This window comes from Falco cherrug, chromosome 3 (genome assembly GCF_023634085.1).
Source record: "Falco cherrug isolate bFalChe1 chromosome 3, bFalChe1.pri, whole genome shotgun sequence".
Taxonomy (NCBI): domain Eukaryota; kingdom Metazoa; phylum Chordata; class Aves; order Falconiformes; family Falconidae; genus Falco; species Falco cherrug.
Window position 1 is genome coordinate 1,969,224 of NC_073699.1, and position 24,240 is coordinate 1,993,463.

At 45.8% G+C, this 24,240-nt stretch overlaps 1 protein-coding gene across 1 annotated transcript in view; it reads right to left on the bottom strand.

Annotated features, from left to right (window-relative positions):
- The window catches only part of ST3GAL1 (ST3 beta-galactoside alpha-2,3-sialyltransferase 1), an 80,564-nt gene that overhangs the window by 11,681 nt on the left and 44,643 nt on the right, over positions 1 to 24,240 (bottom strand). Inside the window, exons 2-4 of the mRNA XM_055703955.1 lie at positions 13,909 to 14,739; positions 4,701 to 4,897; positions 1,360 to 1,539 (exon numbers count right to left, since the gene is read on the bottom strand). Of these exons, the coding sequence (XP_055559930.1) occupies positions 1,360 to 1,539; positions 4,701 to 4,897; positions 13,909 to 14,220 (689 nt within the window). The 5' untranslated portion in view covers positions 14,221 to 14,739. The remainder of the gene's footprint in view (positions 1 to 1,359; positions 1,540 to 4,700; positions 4,898 to 13,908; positions 14,740 to 24,240) is intronic.

Below are 24,240 nucleotides of genomic sequence, written 5' to 3' on the forward strand. Positions count from 1 at the left end.
CTGTATATATTAAGTGCTGGTGGCAAAAAAAGTTAAAAAAAGACTAAACCACATTTGTTACAAGTTAGGAGAATCTTAATAAGAAATGAAAAGACTCTAAAATGCATTTGCAAAGAGAGAAAAGAAAAAAGAAATAAAACGCCATTTGTTATCCTGTCAAAAAAATATTCCCTAAAAATGCAGAGTGGGTCTTACACCCAGTCAACAGGGTCATACTTCTCCAAGATTTTAATTTTTTGAGACTCTGAAATTGGGAAAAAAGTTGAATGTCTTGAAATAGTTCTCTCTGGAATAAAGTCATGTGATCTGCTCTCGCTGTCTATGTGTGGCAGGGTGTCCCCAAGCAATCCCACAAGGCTGTGGATTTACATCCAGCAGATAACCTCACACACAGTACAAATGTCACGTATTTCATTCTTCTGGATTAGGAAAAGCCAGCTTACAGGAAGGGAGAGAATTTGCTAGCAGGCATCAAGCAGGAACATGCGTTTTGTCCACATTTCTAATCCTAGTGCTGCTATAGATGCATTAAGCAGGGCAACATTTACTTCTGAAACACTCATAAAGAAGGAATGGAGACTAAATACCAGCATGGCACATTATTGCCAGGTAGAAGACATGAATTTAAGGCTAAGGCACACAGGTGACACATAAAACAATAGCATCTCCTCTGCACAGATCTCGATCACATTCCACCAGGGAAGACAGACCAAATTCCTGATCAATGTGTCCAGGGGATGTTGCTGTGGATGGGGGACTAAGTGCTGTGATGTGCTTCTGCTCTCACTGCATTGCATGAGCAACCTGCACATCCCTCTCTGCCTCCTTGTCCTCTTCTGCAAGCTGTGTAATGTATGTTGGAGGACCACTCGGCCACCCAAGTGTCTCAGGTGGAATAATCCATGTGTCTAGGACCATGATATATGAATAACCCACCAAATGCCTGATTGAGCAGATGGCTTTCTGAGGGGTGCATCTAGGTATGGACATGCTGGCTGCACTCACTGTACTCCCAAGGGACTAGAGAGAAGAAGGATGAGCAGAAGCCCAAAATGACACACTGAACCCCAAAGCCCAGGAAGCTGCTGCTCAAACTGGCTGCCTTCAGCAGCAAAACCTCCCTTTTTCATTTCTCTGAGACCTGTGAAGAGCTGGATCTCAATCTTCACCTCAAAGACTTCACTATATCATCAAACTTTTCCTGGAAAGCAAGTGTTCAGGGCTGAACTCTGACCTGAAAGGGTCTATGAAGCTCCCCTAGGCCTTATCAGCAGCAGGAATTTGCCCAGTGAAGGCTTTTATCTCCTACAGCAACATGAGATGCAGGAGCTCCCGACCCTTCAGCGGGTCCTTACTCACAAGTTGATGGTGCCTGTGGTGAGAGCGGTGACAACCCAGCGTAGGTCCAGTGTTTTGAAGGGGATCAAGATCATGCTCACATTTTCTGCCAGCTCTTTGTAGCTCTCGGGGTAAACGAAGTGGTGAGTGGTCTTGCTCCCGACATCTGATTCATAGCCAGCGGTGGGAGCACGGTTCATTCTGCAGCCCAAAAGTAAGACGTGAGAGAGTGAAGCAGGAAAGGAATTAGGTAGGCACAAACGCATGTGAGTCTTCCCCAGATCTTTTGCTTAAGGTGACAGGAAAATGCTGCTATGTCTGAGGAGATTGCTCTATGCAGGCTCTTCAGACAGCCTGGACAGGGTGCAGGGGTCCTTAAGTAGGCTGAAATAACCATCACCCATACGGATAAATTAACACTAAATGAAAGCTGAGATAGCGTGGGATTCCTTGGACTGAATGGGAATATCTACCAAGCAGGTGCATCTCTGAGCACATCCCTGTGTTCCCTTTATAGTCAATGGAGAGCTGGTCAAAAGAGTGGTGGGTCCTTGAGGACACATCTCCCTTCATCCTAATGCTGCAGCCTCCAGTAGGTAAGAAAAACATTGCTCTGAAGTCCATCAGCTTGACTTCTTGCAGTTTCATTCTCCCCTGTGTGTACAAGTATATTTGGACATTGCGGATCAAGGTAACAAACCATGTTATGCGTGATGAGAAGCAGCAAATATTTCGTACGGTCCTCCCATGAAAAGTCACCAAAGCCACAGAGACAAATCCAGGACCTGCTGCTGACACTTACTCAAACCTTACTTTGAAGTATGTCCTCCAACTTCGGTACGCCTGCTTAGGGTGACTGCACGCATGCATAGTGTGCTTTAGGTAACCCTGGGGTCAGTGCATGAAGAGCTGCCCAGGGCCCACCAGGGCTCGGTCAAAATATATTGGCCAAACAGGGCTACCTTCTGTTGGGCATACCGGGGAGCAGGGTGGGGGTTTTTGAACTCAGGACTGCAGAAATGCCTCTGCACTTGTGTTCACTTCTGAAAGCAGATCTGGGGACACATCAGCAGCTCCTTCCCTGGTGCATTAGCTCCCTGCTGGGAGAGATTTGCATGTTTCTGTGGTACAGTGTATTGCAGGTTAGAGATCTACAAAGTGGCTCTGGCTGACCTTGCATGAATCCATGATGCTGTGCAACACCATGGAGAAACCCCCAAGCAGGCTCTAGGCAGAATGAGGTTTCTCTGCAGCCCAATGGAGTCTTCTGCAGACACATTAGCTCAGCTTCTGGCAGCAGCGCAAGGGAGGACAAGAAAGGATGTAGCTGACAAGGTGATGAGGAGCATCATACATTGCCAGACAACTTGCTGCCCTGGTCACTGATAATGGGGGGAGATAAAATCTGTTTATCAAGTCTATGCCAGGCTGTGGTATTGCAGTGCTCCCCCAGGTGAATTAATTAAGTTGCTTCTAACTCCCTCAAAGGGAGTTATTAGTGTCAGTAGAACAGTTGTTACTCACAAGCCTGGTGGACTTGTTACTGAGTTATCCTCTTCCCTGCCAGTGGCCCACGCTGTACTGTGTAGAAATACTAGTAAAGCTAGTAGAAATACTAGAAACTTGCTATGTTTTATTTTGAGATGAGTCAGTCTAAGGTATAAACTATGGGTTTTTCTTTCCTTCAGGATAAAGCCAAGGATGGTATCTTAGTTATCTTACTCACAACCTGCCGCCAGGTCTATGTACCTTCCCCACAATCCACGGCAGGGCTGGCTGCATGACATGGCAGAAGGCAGAGTTCACACCCAGTCTCAGCAGGAAGGACTGAGCAGAAATTTCCTTCTGTCATGAAAGTAGACAGTTAAACAAATGAAAGTGGGCTGAAACATGGTATTTAGAAGAAATGGCTGTATTGCCAGAGCATGTGGAAGTGAATATTAGGTCACCAGAGATTTTGTTTGTTGGATTAATGCACAGAGGGGTCACCTTCTGCGCACAAATTTCCACAGTGAATCCTAAAACCTTGTGCCACCCCTTCAAATCTGGCTTGATATTGCTAAAATATAAATCCAAGAATGGAAGGTGGAGTTCCAAGTCAGAGAGAGATTTTCCCTTGCCAGGGATGCGCAGCTATGGGAAGGGCAAGGTCTCAGAGCAGAAGCACACGTCTGAGTGCATTACTCTTCAGTTAGTACTCCATAAAATAGCTTGTGAGTCTAGCAAAGCCTTTTCTGCATGAATCTGGAAACATAAGCCAGGCAAGATAATAAAGTCCACTCAGCAATGGGGCTATCTCCATAGTGAGGGGCACGGAGTTAAGCGTGAATGCACCTCAGCTGCCTCACATATGCAACTTGCAGGACTAACGTCAAGGGCTCTTCCCTTTCCTTCATGGGTCTGAAGACCAAGCTGGCTGCCTCTGCCTTTGGGGAGGTACTTTTGGAAGAAAGCAAGGCACACAGCTGAAGGAAGCAACTCCTGAAATGATTCATCATGAGCATTTAGATGCCATCTGAAGACTCTACAGCATGTCCAACCCACATAGGAAGCCAAGTGGCCTAAGGTGACTTAACAGTTCAGATAGTGTTGATCGTCTGATTCACTCTTGACTTCAGTGCACAGCTTCCTACTAAAGGTTATGTTAATTCTGAGAGTATAATCCCACACGTGGCGTTTTCAAAAGCAAACCCTCCCTTCCAGGCTGCCTGACCTGCACTGAGTTGCTCCCCAGATTATGCTGTACTGGCGCCTGCGGTGTGAGAGCTGGACAATGCATTGGAGATGAATTTAGTCAGCCCAGGTATCTTGGCTGCCCTCTGGGTGATTAGCTCTGCTTACCTAGTTCCTGATTGCGTTTCAGTGGGACAAAAGAGCCAGCCTTCATTGTCTTGAAAGGAAGAGGTAATGGGACCCTTAACAAAGTAGTTGTAGCCCACCAATTGCATCCTGTCTATTGCAAAGTGACTTTGGCTTTCCCATCCTACCATTGCTTAAGAATGAACCAGTGCCATAACGTAAAATCTGATACAGTCAATTAAGTAAAAGAACACTTGTAGTACTAGCTGCAGAAATAACTTTTACTCGAAACCGCAGGTTTTTTCAGGTATATTTTTTAACACAGGCAAGTATGGATAGTGCAAAACAAGCTATGGTATCAAAACCTATTAATGCTTTTTTCCAAGCTAAAACATAAGTTCGTATCTCCAACACACATAGCTTACAGCCCTAGCACTTAGATTTGAACTAAGTACCAGATTTCACAAGATAGCCCCTGCAATCTTGTTTGCTTACTTGTCCCCAATAATACCAGTGAATCTCAAACAACAGAGACATCTGGAGCCAAGGTGATGGCTACTCACCTGAGCACAAAGTCATGGGAATCAATATCTTGGCCATACTGAGATTGCAGAAGGTTGCCAGAGTTGCCCACGACAGCACATCGTCTGCATGTGTAAGTGCCTTGCTCCTGCAGTGGATCCCCATCCCCCGGAATGATCTCAAACAATTCCTTGAGCGTTTCATTAATATTCTTCGGAGTTTTCTCTCCTTGCAATTTCTGTTAGGGAGAGTAATCACGCCAAGTTACCAATATAGTTAGATTTTCCATGAGCAAGATGTAGCTTCAAATGTCTTCTCAAAAACCATTCTTGCATCTACCTGCAGACACTGTCTCCTGCAGTATGTGTTACACATTGGGAGCAGAAATGTGAACTTAAAAAAAAAAGTGGAAAATCTCTTCCCATTAATTTTCTTAATTTGGTTCCTCTCCTTCTCCTTGGATTCCCACACCCCTCCAGTCTCTCTCTAGCCATGATGGAACAGATCATGAGTTTTCCCCAAGGCTGACCTTAGCAGAATAAATATTCCTCTGGTGTCTATAAACCTAATCCCACCGTGGGCCAGACATCATAGATTCATAGAATGGTTTGGGTTGGAAGGGACCTTAAAGAACACCTAGTTCCCACCCCCCTGCCATGGGCAGGGCCCCCTCCCCCCAGCCCAGGCTGCTCCCAGCCCCGTCCAGCCTGGCCTTGAGCACTGCCAGGGATGGGGCACCCACAGCTGCTCTGGGCAGCCTGGGCCAGTGCCTCACCACCCTCATGGTAAGTATCTACTGTTAGAACATGCATAACATTTATTTTAACCCTCCTAGGAAGGAGAGAAGAGTCTCAGGGAACCTGATGGAGCACAGAAGTGGCTGACATCCTTTCCACAAATTTTTGCATATGCCAGAAGTGGGAGATCTTATTGCTGCAGTTTTGGACTGTGGAAGAATCAGCTTCTACAGCAATAGGAAAATACAGTAAAGTAGAATTAGCCCTGAGGGTTGGATCATCTAAAAAAGTCTCCAGGATGAAGAAAACCACCCGGACCTTGGTCATTGTGTCTGTTGCCATGGAGGGAAACTCTTTTGTAGCAACTCTGTGGTGCATGGTGGAAACAATGGCTGGAATTGGGAAGGTACAAGCAAGGTGCAGGGCAGGTGACAGTCAGACACTCCCTTTCTGGAACTCTTGTCTCTGAGGGCTACTAAAGAGGCTGGGAGTGTTGGCAGGCTCACAAAAACCATTGCCTATCCTTGTGGTGCCACTGGCTTGCAAGCTCACAAAGGGAGAATGTCTCCTAAAATCTGCCAAAAGGCTCTGCCCTTGTTCTGCCAGCCCAGGGCAAGGGAAGACAGGGAGGGAGAGAGGAGAAACACGTTTCACACCACTCCCAGCAATGCCCTGGGGAAATTTGACTTTAGTTTCTGGTGCATTCCCCTTGACTGCACCAGGACCTGTTAATCCTTCTCTCTCTCTGTCACACACATACACAAACAGATGTATCACCGTAATTTTTGTTTAAATTTCATGCTGTCTCTTTGCAGAACTATGTAAAGCAACCTTATTTGAACTAAACTGAACAGGTCTGTCGAGCTCAGAGCGACAACATTGGGGCCAAGAACTTGAAACAGAGCAGACAAAGAAATGTTGCATACATAGACTTGATCTGCCTGCTAATCGTTGCTAGCCTATACACTTATAGATGGGCTGCACAAGGTGATCAGGATGCCAGGTGATTAGGATGCCCAGACAAGCACTGTCATTATTACCACGTATGTCAGTATTCAGTGGATGGCTCAATTACTTAAGTGAAAAAGGTTTTCTTCTAAATTTGCATGTGATGCTACAAACACATGTTCACATATCTAAATTCTCATGTATTCTTTATGAATCCAACCTATATATATGATCTCTTTCTGTAAAGGTGAGCTGACTTTTAACTGTCTTTAAGAAATGAAAGGGAAAACCACCAAACATGCAGCAAAACATATTTAAGAACATTTATTCTGGTGGAAAAAAGCAAAGCCCCAATTCTTGAACTGATTTTGCCTGAGAAAATTCAGATGAAGAAGGATATTTTCAGAAAAATTCTAAGTACCTTAGCCCCCTTTAGAGTTAAATTGCCTTTTCAGCCAGAATGATAGCATCAGGAAAGGAAAGGACCTGGAGTGCCGACTTCTGTTTGATGCATTAAAATGGTAAGAAACATTATTGTGGATAGGCACCTCCGTTTACCCAGGCAGGGATCTGCCTTTTCCTTCTGTTACGCTGCTGTTCCTCTAGAGTAACTACTGCAACAAGGCCAAAACATGGGCACCAGCACCAGCCTGAAGGCAGGACACCATCACGCTGCGATCCCTCGGCTGTACGAAACTTCCGCAGCAGTTAGAGAACCCCTCAGTGACCTCAGATAAGATGATGACCTTAGGGGACTGTGTGCTGAACATCCATACATTAAGACATCTATCCTTAACTCATTAAAAGTGCTCTTGTTTTATTTTCCTCAGTGATTATCTGATCCAGCCACACTTTTCAGGCCTAATCTTCAACCAGCAGTGGTTAGTCTGACATTTCAGCAAAAGAGAGTAGGCAATGAAGCTGGTTAACTCCAAGGCAGATACAGCTTTTAAAAGTTCAGACTCAATGTGCAGCCAGTTTCTTATTGCACAATGTTTACTTGACTTCTTGAAAAAGACCGTTTTAATAGCGTTGCAATTACAAGCGATTATAGTTCCTTTCCCACACCAAATTTTTGTCCTTTTTTTTGAGTAATGTGTTCGGTTTTGGTTTTTTTGTTTTTGTTGTTTGTTTTGTTGTTTTTTTTTAACGAGCCCAGCAGTCTGGCCTTTCTTATAAATCATCAAAAGCTCTGGGTGAAAGTCTGTCCGTGCTGTGCAAGGCAGAGCCGTAGCAGTACCACGTGGCTCTGCGGGGACAGCATCCTCCCTCCAGGTGCTGTAGATGTGTGCCAGCGATATCTGTATGGAAATAGCTGCTAGAAGTGGGCTTAAATACACTAAAATACCTGACCTCTGTGTCCTGAGTGAAGTGGCTGCTTTTATCAGAAGTCTGTGCAAGCAACAGCTATCTCTAAAGATGCAGTTTAACCTCTTCGCCAAACCCCAAAAGAATCCTAACCCACCTTGTGTCTACATCCAAAATATCACTAGATTGCTTAACACTCCAGCTCCTTTCCATAAAATATTTGGCTGGCACTTGAGAGTCATATTTTCACCGGAGGTTGTTAAAACCTGTAATTGGGAGTCCAGATTGAGAAGTTTCCTAACCATCTTCACAGGGAAGACCAACTACCCTGTTCCTCTAGCCTTAGAAACGCCCCACTTCACATATATAAGCTTGCTAGCTGGTTTTGCATCTCTTATTTAAAAAAAAGGCAAGGAAAAATACCCCACCAAACCTCAAAGTTTATGCACACCCTTTCTTTACCCATGAATGACTTTCTTGGAGTCTGTTGCTGCTTCCTTCATCACTCTGTGCATACCTCCATTCTTTGCTGCTTCTGTACACTTCTTGGAAGGCTTCCCTGGGCTCTCTGGTACCATCACATTGTCAACGATGACCAAGAAGCGATACCCAAAATTTAGCTAAGGGGATGCAAACGGAGGATGTGAATTCAGCCAAGGCTGCTCAAGGCTAGTAGCTTGGAGCGGTGAGGACACAGCTACAACCAGGAGAGCCTCAAAGGAAAGCTGTCCTGATGCCTGTGCATCCTGCATCCATGGCAGTGTCTTAAATACACCTTCAAAATCCCAACTTATTAGCAGGTAGAAAATATTCTGCTTAACCTGTAATCATTGGTGTGATGTGGATGCAGATGGAGCACGGATGGAAATAGTGTAGAAAGGCAGGTATAGCTGTGGGTCTGGCAGCAGCCAACATTGCTGGGGCAACCCTGCGAGCACACAGACAGGCAGCCTGGGGAAGCTGGTGTAGCCATACTGGTTTTGTGGGTTTTCTAATTTTTTTTTAACTGTTTTTAAAAGATAAAGAGGGAATAAAGCCCCATGAGAATCTCTTTTGCACAGCTAATTGTCTCGCTGCAGCAGTTCGGAGGCATTAATACTCACACAGTGCTTCCCAGCTATAAGACATTGTACAGAGATTAATCCTAGCAACACTCTGGTGGGGCAAATCCAGGTAATCTTCATTTTGCAGGCTGAAGGAGAGGTTAAAAGGAAATCATCAATTTAAAAAATGCCTCCTCAGTCTGGAAAATATGGCATTATTATTGTTATATTTAATGTCCTGCAATTACTACGCTTCAAAGGGAATAAGGGGAAGAATATAGGGGCTTTCAAGAGTTTGGGCTTTGTTTAGCGATTTGTGTCTGTCAAAAAATTTGCATTCACAAATATGAATGTAGTGTGCCTATATTATGTAAAAAACCACAATAATAGGTGTATGCCAAATTGTATGATTTCTGACTTCCATGGCTGGTATGGGTCACCTCCATGCTGCTCTAAGGAGCAAAGACCCTGCTCCACCAGCTCTGTGTGCATTTGCTTCTGGCTGCAGGATGCTTGCAGCTTGGCAGAGCACATTGCAGTGCTTAGAGGGACCCATGATCTTGGACCACCTTCAGATCCATCTGTCCTCACTGTTGGAGACCCTGGAGCTGCAGCCCAGCTGGACGTAGACAGGGGCTGCCAGGGGGATGAAGCAGCCCAGGGTCAAGTTCTCCCAGTGTGTCCAAGGCTGATCTAAATGTCATGCTTGCACCCAAGCAGTAGAACACCAGGTGGGACTGGGCATGTAGCAGGCAGTGGGACTGGGGACTGGGACCTGGACTGAGTCTAGTACCAACTTCTGCATCTATCTGGTAGCTACACGCTACCTTCAGTGAGCTCAGCCCTTCGTATTGCTTTCAAAGCATCACAGGCAGCATCCCAGTTATAAAAAAAATATTTCTGATGATCAAAGTATTTGGGCATATTTTCTACAAAGAGCATTCAAAATGCATGACTCGGGTGCCAAGTAGCTCTGCTGCTGTCTTAAAAATAAGTGCAGCTTCCACAGCTTCCTTAGTGCATGTGTTGGGGATGCCCTTTTGTGCGCTGTCTGGTTAACAAATCTTTCAGCCACATATTACATTTTTTCCTACAAACATAACAGCTAAAAGCTAACATTTTTGTTTAGATAGGCTAATCACATGGCCCCAAGAGCTGAGCTTTCTTCCAAAAAAGAAAAAGAAAGCAAACCCCTCAACACCATCATAAGACTCAAGATAAAAATTGTTCTAATGTGGTAGTTTATGAACAATGTGCTACAGATAAGTTTGCCTGGGAACTCTGAGCCTGATGTTACTTATCACAGCTTTAGTCCATCAACCTCAACAACCTTAATTTAGATCTAGAATAGCAGCTTCTGATCTCATATTTTTAATACTTTCTGACCACCAAAAACAATACTACCCCACCCTGCCCCCCCCCCCCGAGAATAAACCAAGAAAACTATAAATAAATACTATGCTGTGTTACAGCATAGAATTCTTGCTCTGTTTCCTTATAGATAAGTTACTAAATTTAGTGGAAATGCCCACAGCATTTGAGTCATGGAACAACAATGAAAAACTTGCAGGTGAGCCAGCTGATGGAGGTGGGAAAGAAAATATAAACAGAAGGAAATGCATCATGTAACATAAGGTCCCAAGTTCCAAAACACTAAGACTCTTCACAGCCCCTGAGTGCAAGATGTGGGAAGGCAGATGAACAGACAGAGACAGGGAGAGTAGAAGAGAGGGAGGGAGGAGGAAAGGAAGAAATTTCTAACGAGCTGGTTACAGTACAGTCTGGAGTATTGTCAATGCCCACATCACCTCTGAGAGAGGAGGACTCCAACTTCCAGTCACAAAATGCACCAAGCAGTTGCAGGGGTGTACCCAGGAGCATAATTTAGGCCATTCTTTGTTACCCAACTAAAGTAACCAAGGGACAGTCTATCAGCTGGGTAGATTTAAGCAAATGAAAAGCAAATTAACAGCCCTGACAACAGCCCCCTTGTTTCTGTGAACACAGAAACAGCCACGTAGATGTTCAGGTGCCTCCTCCAGAAGCAGCCCTGCCTTGTGCAGCAAGATGAGCTGCTGCAGGGACGGTGGCACTGACCTGCTCTTCCCTGCTCTTTCCCACCTGTACAGGTAGTACTGCTAACTCCAGTACAGACACCACGATTTTATTCACAGCAGCCAGGAATATTTCCTTCCAAAAAAGCACATCCTACCAAGCTGGAAGAGCTTAAGCCATATATTCTCCAAATGAACCACAAAGTGACCTGGTAGCCATGTGAAGAGCTGTAAGCAAGCGAAACCACCCCAGCCTTTGGCCCCAAAGATCACTGCATCTCAAATACTGGTCATTAGGCTCTGAAACCAGTCCTTGCTTTCCTAGAAGCGGAGGGATACTAATGCTAAAGGACTATTTGCATGAATAATACTTATTCACATACACAGCAAATACATATACACATATGTACATGACAAATACATGTACACATATACAGAGTTCATGGGAAGGGAGGGCAGACAGCCTGGTAGGCAGACAGTTTTCTGGCAAGGGCTCTGCCTGCGTTTAGTCTAAGCCCATCACATGGGTCTCCCCGTGACACGAAAATCAGCCTCATAATAAATAGCTCCAGTGCAGCCACCATCGTATCAGTTACAGCATAACGAAACCACCACGCTTCTGTCAGTTCCTGAGAGAAATGCACAGTCATTTCTCCCCTGAAACAAATTTCAAGTGATCTCATGTCTCCTCATACCTCATCTTTTTAAGTACAAATATAGTAAAAAGTCACAAATTGTTGAGTTGGCAAAGCAAGCTATGGTAAAACATGGCCATGAACCATGCTTTCTTTAAGACTGGCTGAAATCTCAGAACCACTTTGAAGGCGAGCCTAAAAATGAACAGTGAAAAGGCAGTGTGGTCAGGATGCACAGCAATGACACCGACTGCCTCAGAAAGCAACATGTATATAGGAAATAGGTTGCAATGAGGAGCCGAGGCCATGTCACGCTTGGGTTTACCCAAAAGCATCTTTCAGAAGAGTCAGGACACCTTCTCCATCTACCATAGCTTAGGGCAAGTATTTTCAGTAAGTAACTGATTTCCAATACACAGTGCAGTTTTGGAGGACACCAAAATATTTCACATATTCTGGTTGAAGATAACTTCTGGCAGAAAAAAAGAGTATTGAAATCTTAGAAGATTTATTTTTACCATCCCAGAAAAAAACCTGCTTTCATTATATGTTCTGAAGTGGTGTATTCCCTTTGAACTTGACCTGAATTCCAAAAAATGAATGAAAACCTAACAATAGGGTTAGACAGCCCTGAAAATTAATGGACAGCTTTTATTTGGGGAAGGGGGGGGGCCAAGGAGAATCAGAAGTTCAAACTTTTGTACTGAGAGTCTCAAGCTTTTGCTTCCTTTTTATTTATTTTTTTTTTAAGGGAGAATGCATTCAAACCTGATGTTGAAATCAGACTGGGGTCAGAGCACAGAACGCAGTACAGCTTTGCTCAGGGTGATGTGCAAGGCCTTGGGGGCACAGCCCCCTTAGCAGAGGCACGCAGTCCACCCAGCTGTGTCTTGCAGGACTCCTCCTCAGCCTGGGTGCTGCAGGAGCACAGCCCCAGCACCGACGGCAGGATTTAGGATTGATCATCCCACCTTCTCCCCATCACCTTCTTGAGGTGCTGAGTGCTCCTGGTTTCTGTATTCAGAGGCACTCAGGAGGTACTTTACAACCAGCCTTAATGCTCCTGGTGTCCATGAACAACCTCATCCTCTCAACTACTGAGTTCAATTTGGGGTACCCCCCCCTCTGAAAACTGCTGGTTGTTTGATCAGCTCCCTGGTGAAACCTCACCCCAGGGCAAGGGGAACTACAACCTGAGCTTGCTGTCTTCCCTTCTCATGGCTCCAGCAAAGCCCAGCTAGGAAATGTATGGACCAGAAGGAAAAGTGTCTGGGGGCTGCAAAAAAACCCACAAGCAATGGATGGGAAATCTGAGTCACGGTCAAGGGGCAGGTGAAAGGATCCAATGCCTGGAGTCTGTGGGGCACATAGCAAAAAGGAAGGTTTCGCTGTAAGGTGAGGATATAATTTATGCAACAGTTAAAGAACTGGAGTTCAGTGGCATCTCTTTTTCACCAGTAAATGCAACAGCCAGCAGAAGTGATAAATCAGATACAGTCTCATTTCCACAGCACTTGACACCTCCTCCAAAACATAAATGCCCCCACTGTGAAAGTGGGTGCCTGCCAGAGGGGCCTGCCAGGGCACCAGGGAAGGGCTGAAAGCCCCAAATTCAACATCAGAGGTTGTGCTCACAGCAGGACACCAAGTTGCAGGCTGTTGTGCGTTCCAAGAAAGGCACAGGGAGACTATTTTTTCTGAAGAGGGAAAAGCAAGCCACAATGAAACTGCAATTTGACTAGTGTTGCTGCAGCCAGAAGCTGCGCTTTAGCAGCTCGGCTGGACAAACCATGAGCAACTCATTTAATCAATGTCTTGTTTCAACAGAACATAAAAGGGGCTTTGATTACACAAAACATCAGGATACACCTTCCTTCCTATGCTTTCCAAGCAAGGTATCTACTAGCTTTCATGATGCTTGGATAGGGCTCATTGGACCACCCTGCTTGAGGATACGCGGGGACTGCTCCTCCCCAGTGACCCGCGGCCACCCATGCACTTTACCATTAAACAACATCAGTCACTACAGAGACTGTATTCATACACATGGAATTAATCATTTTCCATTGAATCCTGCTAATTATTTACATGTCTTGTGATAGGAAGAGCCCCAGGGGAATTACACACTTCCCAACGAGTTTGCTCTGCTGCGAGTTTGCTCTGCTGCCTTGATGGATGGCAAAAGCCATTTTTAACCATCTGAAGCAAAACAAGCTGGTTTACAAAGTCTAATATTTTGAAGAGAAGGGAGAAAAAGGCAACATTCACATGTCCAAATCCTGGATTCACTGCCTAACTCTGCCAGGGACTTTTCTAGCTTGGAGCAAGTGAACGTGCACCCGAAGTGCCTGCAAGCTAAACAGCAGCACAAACACCCGCTTTCTTCCACCTCTGCCTGCTCTGTCAACTGAGATGGCAAGTGCTTTTGGCAGGAACTGTCTCTCGCTATCTGCTTGGCATGACTCGAAGCCTGACACTGCAACCCTCGCACGAATGCTGGGCCGTATCCACACATCCCACTTACCAGCCACCACCTGTAGCTGTCTTCTGGGATCAAGGCATTTTGTGAGGTCAGGAAAGGTTGCATAGTTGAATTAAATCTCTGATCAAACCAGAGGGAGCATCCCAGCTCAGAAACACACGTGTGACAGCTGCATGGTCTCCTGGGGTATTTGAAGAGTTTTTGGACTTGCTCTGAAAACTGCATGATGACATGTCTGAGATCCCAGGTGGTTGTGGTCACCTGGTTTGTGTAGTTCAGCAGAAATGACGTTAGTGTGATGAGCAAAAAGGCAAAGGTAAACATTTTCACGTTCCTCCTCCGTACAACAACCATCTTTCTCACTCGGTTTCTGCCGGTGCAGCTGACCAAGTATGATGTAGGATTCAGTGTAAGGCAAAAAGCGAAGGGTGCTGCAGGTGCCTGCCAGTTACCAACCCGGGCTTAGGCTGAACATACCGACTGCACTACCCCCATCCACAAAGGAATAATCTTCATTTCCCCCAAATGGGCTTAAAAAAAGCAAAGCTGGGTATTTCACCTTCTCACAGTGCTTCCAAAGTCTCTTCCAGCTCTTTGTGACCTGCTGCTAACTTCTCCCAATGGGGGTTCAACGAAGACAGACCTTTGTCCTTCCACGTACTAGATGATTTACAGGGGAGCAATATCAGCTTTGAAATGTAGGTTTTCTGTGTGTAAATTAAAGTAAGCAAACTGTAGAAAGAAGAGGGGAGTGCTGTTTTTTTTTTTTTTCTTGGAAGTTAGTTCTTGAAGGATCAGATCATCCAGGGGTGTACATTCCAGCAAAGAGATATGCTTTGATGTCCATTTAAGCCATGGAGAGCAGTTTGCAACCTGGAGACATACACACACACAAAAAAAGAAAAATTATTGTCAGAAATTTCTTTTGCATTCCTCCCTGCCTCATTTCTCTACTTTTCTCTGCCCATCACGAAACTTCTGACCAGCTCAGAACCCTCGACACATCAGCAACAGCTACAATTTCTGCTGTGGTATTTGCATACTGAGAAGTTTCAGGGTGAAATTTCCAAAAGGGCAGAGCATCAACCTGTGGACATGAGACCCTTTGTCTTGAATCAGCCTCTGTGCTCTGGCATTATTTGAATTACAGTTTGTAGCCATTTGAATGGCAATTACTCACCTCCTTCCCTTAGGATGACCTTGGTAGACACAAGATACACAGTGAAGTATTCATAACTCAGAGCAGCTGAACAAAAAGCAGTCGGCAAAGGAGAGAGGAGCAGGACAGGGAGGAAAAGGAATCAGATCCTTTCTCTTCCTCCCCCCAGCCAGCTTAATTTCTTAAGGATTGGGGCTGGACTCATGATTCAGAAAAAGCCAAGCAAGAACAGCTTACACGTCCTGGGACAAACAGGGGAAATCAAAGTATAAATGACCATTGTTTCACGTGGACCATTGCTATTTTTCCTGCCAAGGAAGGGTAGGTGAGGGCAGCCTGTGATCTCCGAGGGTTCCCATGAGACCCCCAGCCAGGCAGAGGCAGGGAGCCGCTTTGCCTCAGTGAGTCAGGGGATACAGAGGGACCCAGAGCTGCTCTCCGTTCCCCTCCTGGTGTCCCCTGCTTGGCAGCAGTGATTTAAACGAGTTTTTAAAAGTCAAAAAAATTGATCCCTTCCTCCCACAATGCTGTTGTTTTGTGGGAAGAAAAACATGTGTGGGTTTTAAAATTTTGGATATTTGCAAAGTGCCCCAAAAGTGCCATAGGTTAAACACTCTTTTGATTTGAAAAAAAGGGATAAAAAAAGAAAAAAAAAGTCAGAGAAGGAACTGTGTCAGAATATGCGCAATTTACGAATAAGCAAATTTCCAAGAAGAGAAGTCTCATTCACCACTCAGCTACAGGATTCAGGCCAGCAAACATAGAGCAAAACTGCAACTTTTAAATAAATAAACTTTTAAATAAAACTTTAAAGTAAACCCCATAATTTTAACCCATTCTGTGCATCACACTGATGCAGGATCCCCCTCATTTCATCAACCCAACCCAATATTTATTGAGACATGGGGGAAGCGCATCTGCTGGCCACAGCTCTGGGCTGGGAACAGCATCCCCAGCTTTGCTTCTGGCTTTTCTCCGGGGGATCCACAAGGAGCTGCCCGAGGCCAAGCCGCTTTTCCAAGAGGGTTGACATGGTGTCTGGGAGACAGCACAGGCCTGGTTTTTAGAGGCGGCACATAAATATTTACCGTGTCCCACAAAACCAAACCCACAGGCCGGAGCTTCAGGCCGTGCTCTTAACCTTTTGCTCTGCTTCAGGTTTCTCATCTGCAGCACGTGAAAGGCAGTGTGTGCCCTTCAGTTAGCTGCTGTTTGCCAAATGCCTTGAGATTTATTTTAAGTCTGGCCCCTACAAATGCATTTACAAGAGCTCAAGGGCTGACAAGTGGGTCAGGCTGGATAACAAAAGGCTTTATTAACCCTAGCTGCTCAGGCATGCCTGCACCAGTCAATTAAACAGCACCAGGGAACAATCCTTCACTACCTTGAATTTTTTAGAGAAAAGTTTTTGGGACTAACTAGAAATCCTTCAAACTGTTCCTGGGTATAATTTAGGAATCACAACCCAAAAGGCAGTGGGGATGCTGCCGCTGTGCCTTGGAGACTTAGAAATGGAGCTTAAGAGCGCAGCCCCCATGCTCGGTCCATCCACGCCAGCTGGCTTCTGTGCCAGAGAGTGGCCCCAAGTGCATTTGCTTTACTAGCCTGGATGTAGTTGTTTGTCTAAACAAAACCACAGCCTCTAAGCCCCCCAAAATATGCCAAATCCCACAGGCAGATTGATTGTCCATTTATGGAGCGGATAATTCAAGAGCTGTGATGCTGGTGGGTCGAACCCCTACTGCTGTTAATGCTGGCCCAATTCAGTATTTGTATATACAGATCCTGCTCTTCTGTTATTTTTTTTAAGTGGAGGAGGGACGGGGATTATCCAGCCTTTCTTGGAAAAGCCTATAAAATGGAGTATTGATCATAAAAGAAACAGTTCTGGACTCCAAAACAAACATCCATTTCACCAGGGTTTTTTTCCCTCTACTTTTTTTTGTTTGTTTGTTTTGCTGTTGTTTTGTAACTGAGCTAAGGTTAAACTTATATTTAGAATCTGAAAAAGAAAAACCAAACCAGTGTTTATGGGCTGCACTGTATCCAAACTCCTAATCATCCTGTCTTTTATAGCATGTGATGGTAAGGTAAGAAAGCAGAGGAACTCCCAAGGCCCTTTTCCAGTGTGAAAGTAAACACTGGCTACCCTATTTTAATTCTCGCTCCTTATAGTTTCCTATGAATGCTCATGTTTCCTATGGATACTCGGGGGGGGGGGGGGGGGGCGGCGGCGACAAACAAACAAACCAACCAACCAACCAACCCACCAACCCATGGCAGAAAGGCTCTGGGGACTATAAATGTGATTTAGGGCCTGAGGAAAAGGAAGGCTGAAATGAATGGAAAATGCTTTTGAGTTCACTGTGACTTGGCCCAGGACCATTTTTTCCCTTTCTTAAAACACTTGTGTGCTGGTTTTGGCTGAGATAGAGTTAATTTTCTTCATAGTAGCTGGTAAGGGGCAATGTTTTGGATTTATGCTGGAAACAGTGTTGATAACACAGGGATGTTTTCACTACCACTGAGTAGCTTACGCAGCAGCGAGACCTTCTCTGCTCCTCACCCCACCCTGACAGCAAGCCAGTGTGGGGGCACAAGAAGCTGGGAGGGGACACAGCTGGGACAGGTGACCCCAACTGTCCCAAGGGATATCCCAGACCATATAACATCATGCTCAGCACGTAAAGCTGGGGGGAGAAGAAGGAAGGTGGGGACGTTCAGAGTAAAATGGCATTTGCCTTCCCAAGCAACCATTGCGTGTGATGGAGCCCTGCTTTCCCCGGGATGGCTGAGCACCTGGCCACCTGGGAAGCAGTGAATGAATTCCTTGCTTTGCTTTGCTTGTGTGCATGGCTTTTGCTTTACCTACTAAACTGTCTTTATCTCAAGCCATGAATTTTACTTTCTTTCCCCCCAGTTCTCTCACCCATCCTGATACTGAGGGAGTAAGCAAGCGGCTGTATGGGGCATAGTTGCTGGCTGCGGTTAAAGCATAACACATTAGATCCAACCCAGACATCAGTACTTTCACCCTTCCCAGCATCTTGCACCCCATCTTAGATCGTCCCTGTGTCTCTCTCTGCTCATATACATTCATAAATCTTCACAAAAGGGTTTCCATAGGATTTGCCAAGGTGCCAGGAAGCAGGAAGGGCCGGGGTGATGCTGAAGCAGCAGCTGGTATGGGAACCCACACAGGGCTGCCAACCTCAGCTGTTGGGAATGTTTTACCTCCTGACAATATTTGTGATAGTTAATTTAAGCCATTACAAGTAAGTAGCGTAGTACCAGCCACGGTCCTTATCAACACACCTTGGTGTGACCTTGGTATGAGTACATCCGTGAACAGGCTATTTTGGCCTCAGACACAGAAACAATTTCTGGGGACTTCAGGTACTGGCATTTAAATTCTGTGCCCAGCTCTTGTCCCTGAGAGTTAAACAGAGTTTAAGTACAGCGGGGCTGCGCCTGTGGGCAGCTATCCCAGCTCAGCTCGTGCAAACTGCAGGTTAAGCTACCTTAAGTGATTGGGTGCTTAAGGTCTTATTTGCAGTCTGGATTTCTCCTACTACCTTCCCACCTCCTCCCCCTTCCTACGTATACCCTTGTTCTCATGTAAGACACCCCTGTACACCCTGGGATAACATTTATGTTGCCAACACGCAGTGACATGCAATGCAGGGAAAACGTGAAATGATGTGTCCCAGGCAAGAGCACAGAGGGGCAGGTTCAGAAGAAGGGGCAGGCTCCTCCAAGCTCTCTCCTTGGCATAGCGGTGAGTCTAGTGAGATTAAACAGTCATAAAGGAGAGCAAAGCTTAATCCTTTGTCTACGTTTTACATCATAAAATAAACTGGAATCAATCCATTGCAATTGTTTTTCTGCATTGTCTTCTCACGTTTTAGAAAGAAGGCACATAAAGAGGGGGTTTATTTTTCCTTTGCTTTAATTTTTTTCCCCCAGTGTAGATCTTTTTTTGTATTGTAAACTCACAATCTGAAGAATGTCCCTGGTCCCTTGCCAGTTTGGCAATTAACAGACATGGATAAAATTCTTAACACCTTCAGGAAATTTTTTTTTTACAAATCCACCTACAAATGTAATGTATTCCCAGTGCACTTGTTAGGTTATGTGATAGAAGCTCATCTGCACACCCACAAAGGAGCACAGAGAGACAAAGGTAGGAGGAGATCCCAGATAACACCCTGCCCCCGAAGGCTGCCAGGCCCATCCCATGAACCATCAGCCCATGAAAGGAGCACCAGCCCAGAGGAGCACAGGGGTACAAAGGCAGGTGGGAACCTGAAATAAGGACTCAGAAGAGGGGCCACTGTATCTGCATCCCTCCCAGGGCTGGTCCAGGACAACCTCAGCCCCAGGCATGAAACCCACCCAAGACGAGTCAACACCAGAACACCTTTGGGACTTTGGGACGGAGGGGACTTGCTGCCTGGAGGCATGAGACAAGTTATGGAGTGCAGGGCAAGAGTGTTTGGGGGTTGCACTAGATCCATGTGGTTGGCCTCACAATATTAGCAGAATGCTTCATTTCTTGATTTTCTTTAAAAGATGCATCTTAAACAAAAAGCATGTAGAAAATAATAACGAAAAAACATTGAGAAAAAAATTACTGCACCACTTCTCATCATCCCCAAGTTGTAAATGTCCCACTACACTAAGGTAGTGTTTGACCCCTTTTTGGTGCCTACTTTACTTAGCGAAGAAGTACTTAGTGCCAGCACCACATTGAGGAGATCTTTGGTAGCTCATGTTAGATGCTGATGGTTCAGGATCCAGCTTTTGCCTTCTGGTCTGTAACTGACATTAAAACCCTGGTGTGAAACACACTTCTCTAGTTTGAAGTTGCCAGCATTTTCCAGACACAGCATGTCAGGCAGAACAGCACAAAGGTAACAGGGAACAGCATCCCTGTACAGAGGTATTTCCAGCTTCCCCTTCATTGCTTGAACAGTTCAAAGCTCCCAAAGTCCTTTAGACTCAAAACCTACACACCTGCCCCAACAGAAGCTGGGAAAGGACAATGTGACCTGCTGCAGCTCTCTTATAACTGATGGTGGCCATCATACAACTCTTCTATGACCCACAGTATTTTCCAGCTGGAAACTACATTTCAAGGAGTAGTGATTTGCTGCAATTCAACTTCAAGAGACTGCTGTGCTAGAAAGCTCTCGGCAGCAGAACTGCAAGTGCCCATTTTCAGAAGCACAGCTCAGATCCCCGCTCTGTAAAACCTCCAAAGATGAATTTGTTTCCCAGCTAAGCCACTGACAGCTATATTGTTATAACATCTTTTGGCAACACGAACAGTATGTCCTCAAGCATCCTTCCTGCTGTTTTGGGACTTCCTTCCCATCTGCACTCGTCATGAGTAACTACTCGAGCAGCCCTTGGTCTCAAAGCCCTGGCCTGGGAGATGACAGAAGGTTAAATCTTGCTTTACTGTACCCACAAAGGTCCAGAGCAGTCTTGGAAGATGTCATCCTGGGGCAGCAAAAAGCCTGTCCCTGGAAAAATACACATAAAATTCCACCCCAGGTCTGTGCTTAGGCCTGGAGAGGAACAACGGAGGGGACTGTTTCACTCCAAACCACAGGCTTGTCTGCCCCGCCCCGGCTCATCGCTGGCTGCCTTGCATTGCCTGGAGCTGGCTGACATTTAGAAGAAACACTCCATTGGTCTGACCCCTTGCCAGAGACCCCTTGCCAGAGACCCCTTAGCGTGAGGCTTTTGCTGGATGAGATAGACTGTGCAGCCTGGCAGCCTAACAGTTAAACATGGGGCAGAAATGTGAATCTCCCTTAACCAGAGACTGGGAGACCTGTGTCACCAAACATCAAAGGCCAGATGAGGGCTGAAGACATGAGGGGGGCATTGCCTGTGCCCCAGCACAGCCTCTGTGACTTCAGCTCGTTCGTGGTGTGACTTCTCACATGCCGCTAGCAACGTGGCACTGGCAGGCCAAGGTGAGCCCTGTCCTTCTCAGACACCAAAAGCCAATACAGGATGCAATTCTGGAAAAGCATGAGCTGCTGTATGAATTTCCCTTTTCATCCATAAATGATTAAAATCAGCCTGTGCTTTGTTTCTCACAGCTAACTGGCTCCTTTCTGTCCATCATTACACCCTCACAGGGATGACAGAGGTGCTACTGTCCCATGTGCCCACAGCCATGGAAAAGCAGCCAAGTCTCACCTGCCATTTAGTCAGAGAGAAAATGATCTGTAACTCTTCTGCCCCATCCCTGACCATGCTGGAAGGCATAAATCTGTTTGATTGCCACTGTCAAACAGGGTCGCAGCATCGAAGTTGGGTGAGCCAGTTGGTATATAACTCTTGGATTTATTAAAATGTTCACCCCAAGCAACTCCAACTAATCATATCAACAGTGCCTAGAAAACAAATCCATTCAGGACCATTTAAGCCATGAGAAAGAGTAGCAGCTCCTCCATGCTTGTTGAATTTGGAGCCAGCTACCGGGCAGTGTTTCATCCATCACAGTAAATAGAAGAAAAATTGGAGGTGGTTTATGGAGTGTAACTGCATGGCATTTTAGGTGTCAGTGATCTGAAAAGAAATCATTACCTGCTTGTGTCTTATCAGTAAGCAGGTTTGCTGGCAGGCTCAGGCTGGACAGTTAGATAGGAGATCTCCTTGGTACTCTAACACAGCCTGCCCTGCCTACGTGCATAACAGGTCTGCGCAGCCAGGGTAAGCAAACAGCTTTTTGTGCAAGATGTGTATAAGACTAACAGGAAACTTGGGTGGGGAATTTGCATTCTGTTGCCTCAAAATAAATCTTTATCTTGGCAGGCTTTATCAGGCATGTTGCTGAGCGGTCTGGAAATGAAAACTCTCTTGCAATGCTTGAGGAAAGGGCTGGGGGCTCTGGCTCGGAAAGGGAAAGTCTGCCGGTACCTTTGGGTGTGGAGAGCTGCCATCTCTGCATCCTCCCACCAGGGTGAGGACATTTTGTCCTTCACCACCTTCTCCCTTGCATACCAAGAGTGAATTCCTGCGAGGCGTGTTTTGCCTGTAGAAATTGCAGTGTTAATATCCAGGGTTAATTGTGCTGTCCTCAACAGGCTACAGTTCCTACTCATGTCTTCAAGTCAAGTGGGACATTTTGCTTTGAATGGAGCTGGAAATGCCATGAAAGATGATCTAGCTCCAAAATCTCTGCCTTTGCCTACCCACCATGTCTATGGCAGAAGCCGTCTTAGGAACTGAGCATGGACAACCTCTCCTCTGGGTCTACAGAATGACTTCTCTCCATTCCTGGGGAGCCAGTGCAGCCAGAAATGGGTCTGAAACAAAGTTTGCTCTAACCAGTGAAGCTTGCATCACGCTCTAAATGAAGAACTGCCCAGGAAAAACTGACAACCTGAGCCTAAGTCTTTGCTTTCCTGGTTGATCCCAAAGCTCTCCTGGATGAATCATCCAGATGGAGATCAATGACAAGTGGTGTCCCTCAGGGGTCTGTACTGGGACCAGCACTGTTTAGTATCTTCAAATGGGATCGAATGTACCCTCAGCAAATTTTCAGATGGCACCAAGCTGAGTGGTGAGATCGACATGCCTGAGGGATGGGATGCCTTCCAGAGGGACCTGGACAAGCTTGAGAAGTGGGCCTGTGCAAACCTCATGAGGTTCAACGAGGCCAAGTGCAAGATTCTGGACCTGGGTTGGGGCAACCCCCAGTATCAATACAGTCTGGAGGATGAAGGGATTGAGAGCAGCCCTGCTGAGAAGGACTTGGGGGTGCTGGTTAACAAGAAGCTTGACATGGCCCAACAATGTGCACTGGCAGCCCAGAAAGCCAACTGTGTCCTGGGCTGCACCAAAAGAAGCATGGGCAGCAGGTCAAGGGAGGTGATTCTTCCACCTCTACATTGCTCTTGTGAGACCCCCCCTTGAGTACTGCTTCCAGCTCTGGGGTCCTCAGCACAGGAAAGACATGGACCTGTTGGAGTGAGTCCAGAGGAGGCCATGAAGATGATCAGAGGGATGGAACACTCCCACCATGAGGACAGGCTGAGAGAGTTGGAGTTGTTCAGCGTGGAGAAGAGAAGGCTTCAGGGAGACTTTATTGTGAATTTCAGTACTTAAAGGGGGCTTATAAGAAAGATGAGGACAAACTTTTTAGCAGGGCCTATTGCAATAAGACAAGAGGTAACAGCTTGAGACCAAAAGAGGGTAGATTTAGACTAGGAAGAAATTTGTTATGATAAGGGTGGTGAAACACTGGAATAGGTTGCCTGGAGATATGGTAGACGTCCCATCCCTGGAAACATTCAAGGTCAGGTTGGATGGGGCTCTGAGCAACCTGATCTAGTTGAAGATGCCCTTGCTCATTGAAGGGGGTTGAACTAGATGACCTTTAAAGGTCCCTTCCAACCCAAACTATTCTGTGATTCTCTGAATAAAAAATGCTGATGCTGCAAATTCATTCCAGGATCCCAATCAAATAGACATATTTTTTATAAAAGCTGTGTCCTCTACTGCCATCTCTTCACATAGCACTTGATCTTCAGCCTTGAAGGAGAAGTGATATTGGGTTTGGGGTGAAGGGCAAGGCTGTGGGAAGCCCGGTTCCCTCCCTTGGTGGCACCAGCTAGGCAGGTATGACATTTACCTGGGTACCCCTTATCACTGGGAAACACGTGGATAATTGTGATTGTATATAAACTCATGGTCAATTTATTTCCAAAGGGAGCTGTAATGTAAATAAGTCACTGTTTTTATAATAGCCCTTTGTTACTGCGGTCAGGCTTAATATCATGACAGGTTTGCTGAAAAAGCGCACTGATAATATACCGAAACTAAGCTTAGACTTAACTTTTCCAGGTTAATACAGTGCCAAGGGACTGCTCAGCCACATCTGCAGACCATGAAGCAACCAGCCCTTGCAAACTGGCCCCTCAGTGTCTTCTTCATGGGGTAAACTGGGAGAGGCCAGTGAAAAGGGAAATTAATTCAAACGTAATGGGCAGCTCCGCTGCTGACCTGTTTATGGCCCATTCCTTTGGCTCAACCCCGAGATCACGTATTTTCAGGACAAAATAGGAGCACCAGAATGAGAGCATTTCCAGAAAAAAGGTGTGAACAGTAGTGACCAGGGCTGGGAAGCTGGAGGCTGCCAGGTCTCACCAGCAATGTGCTGTAAACCAACAGTGGAAAAGCAAGCTACTAGT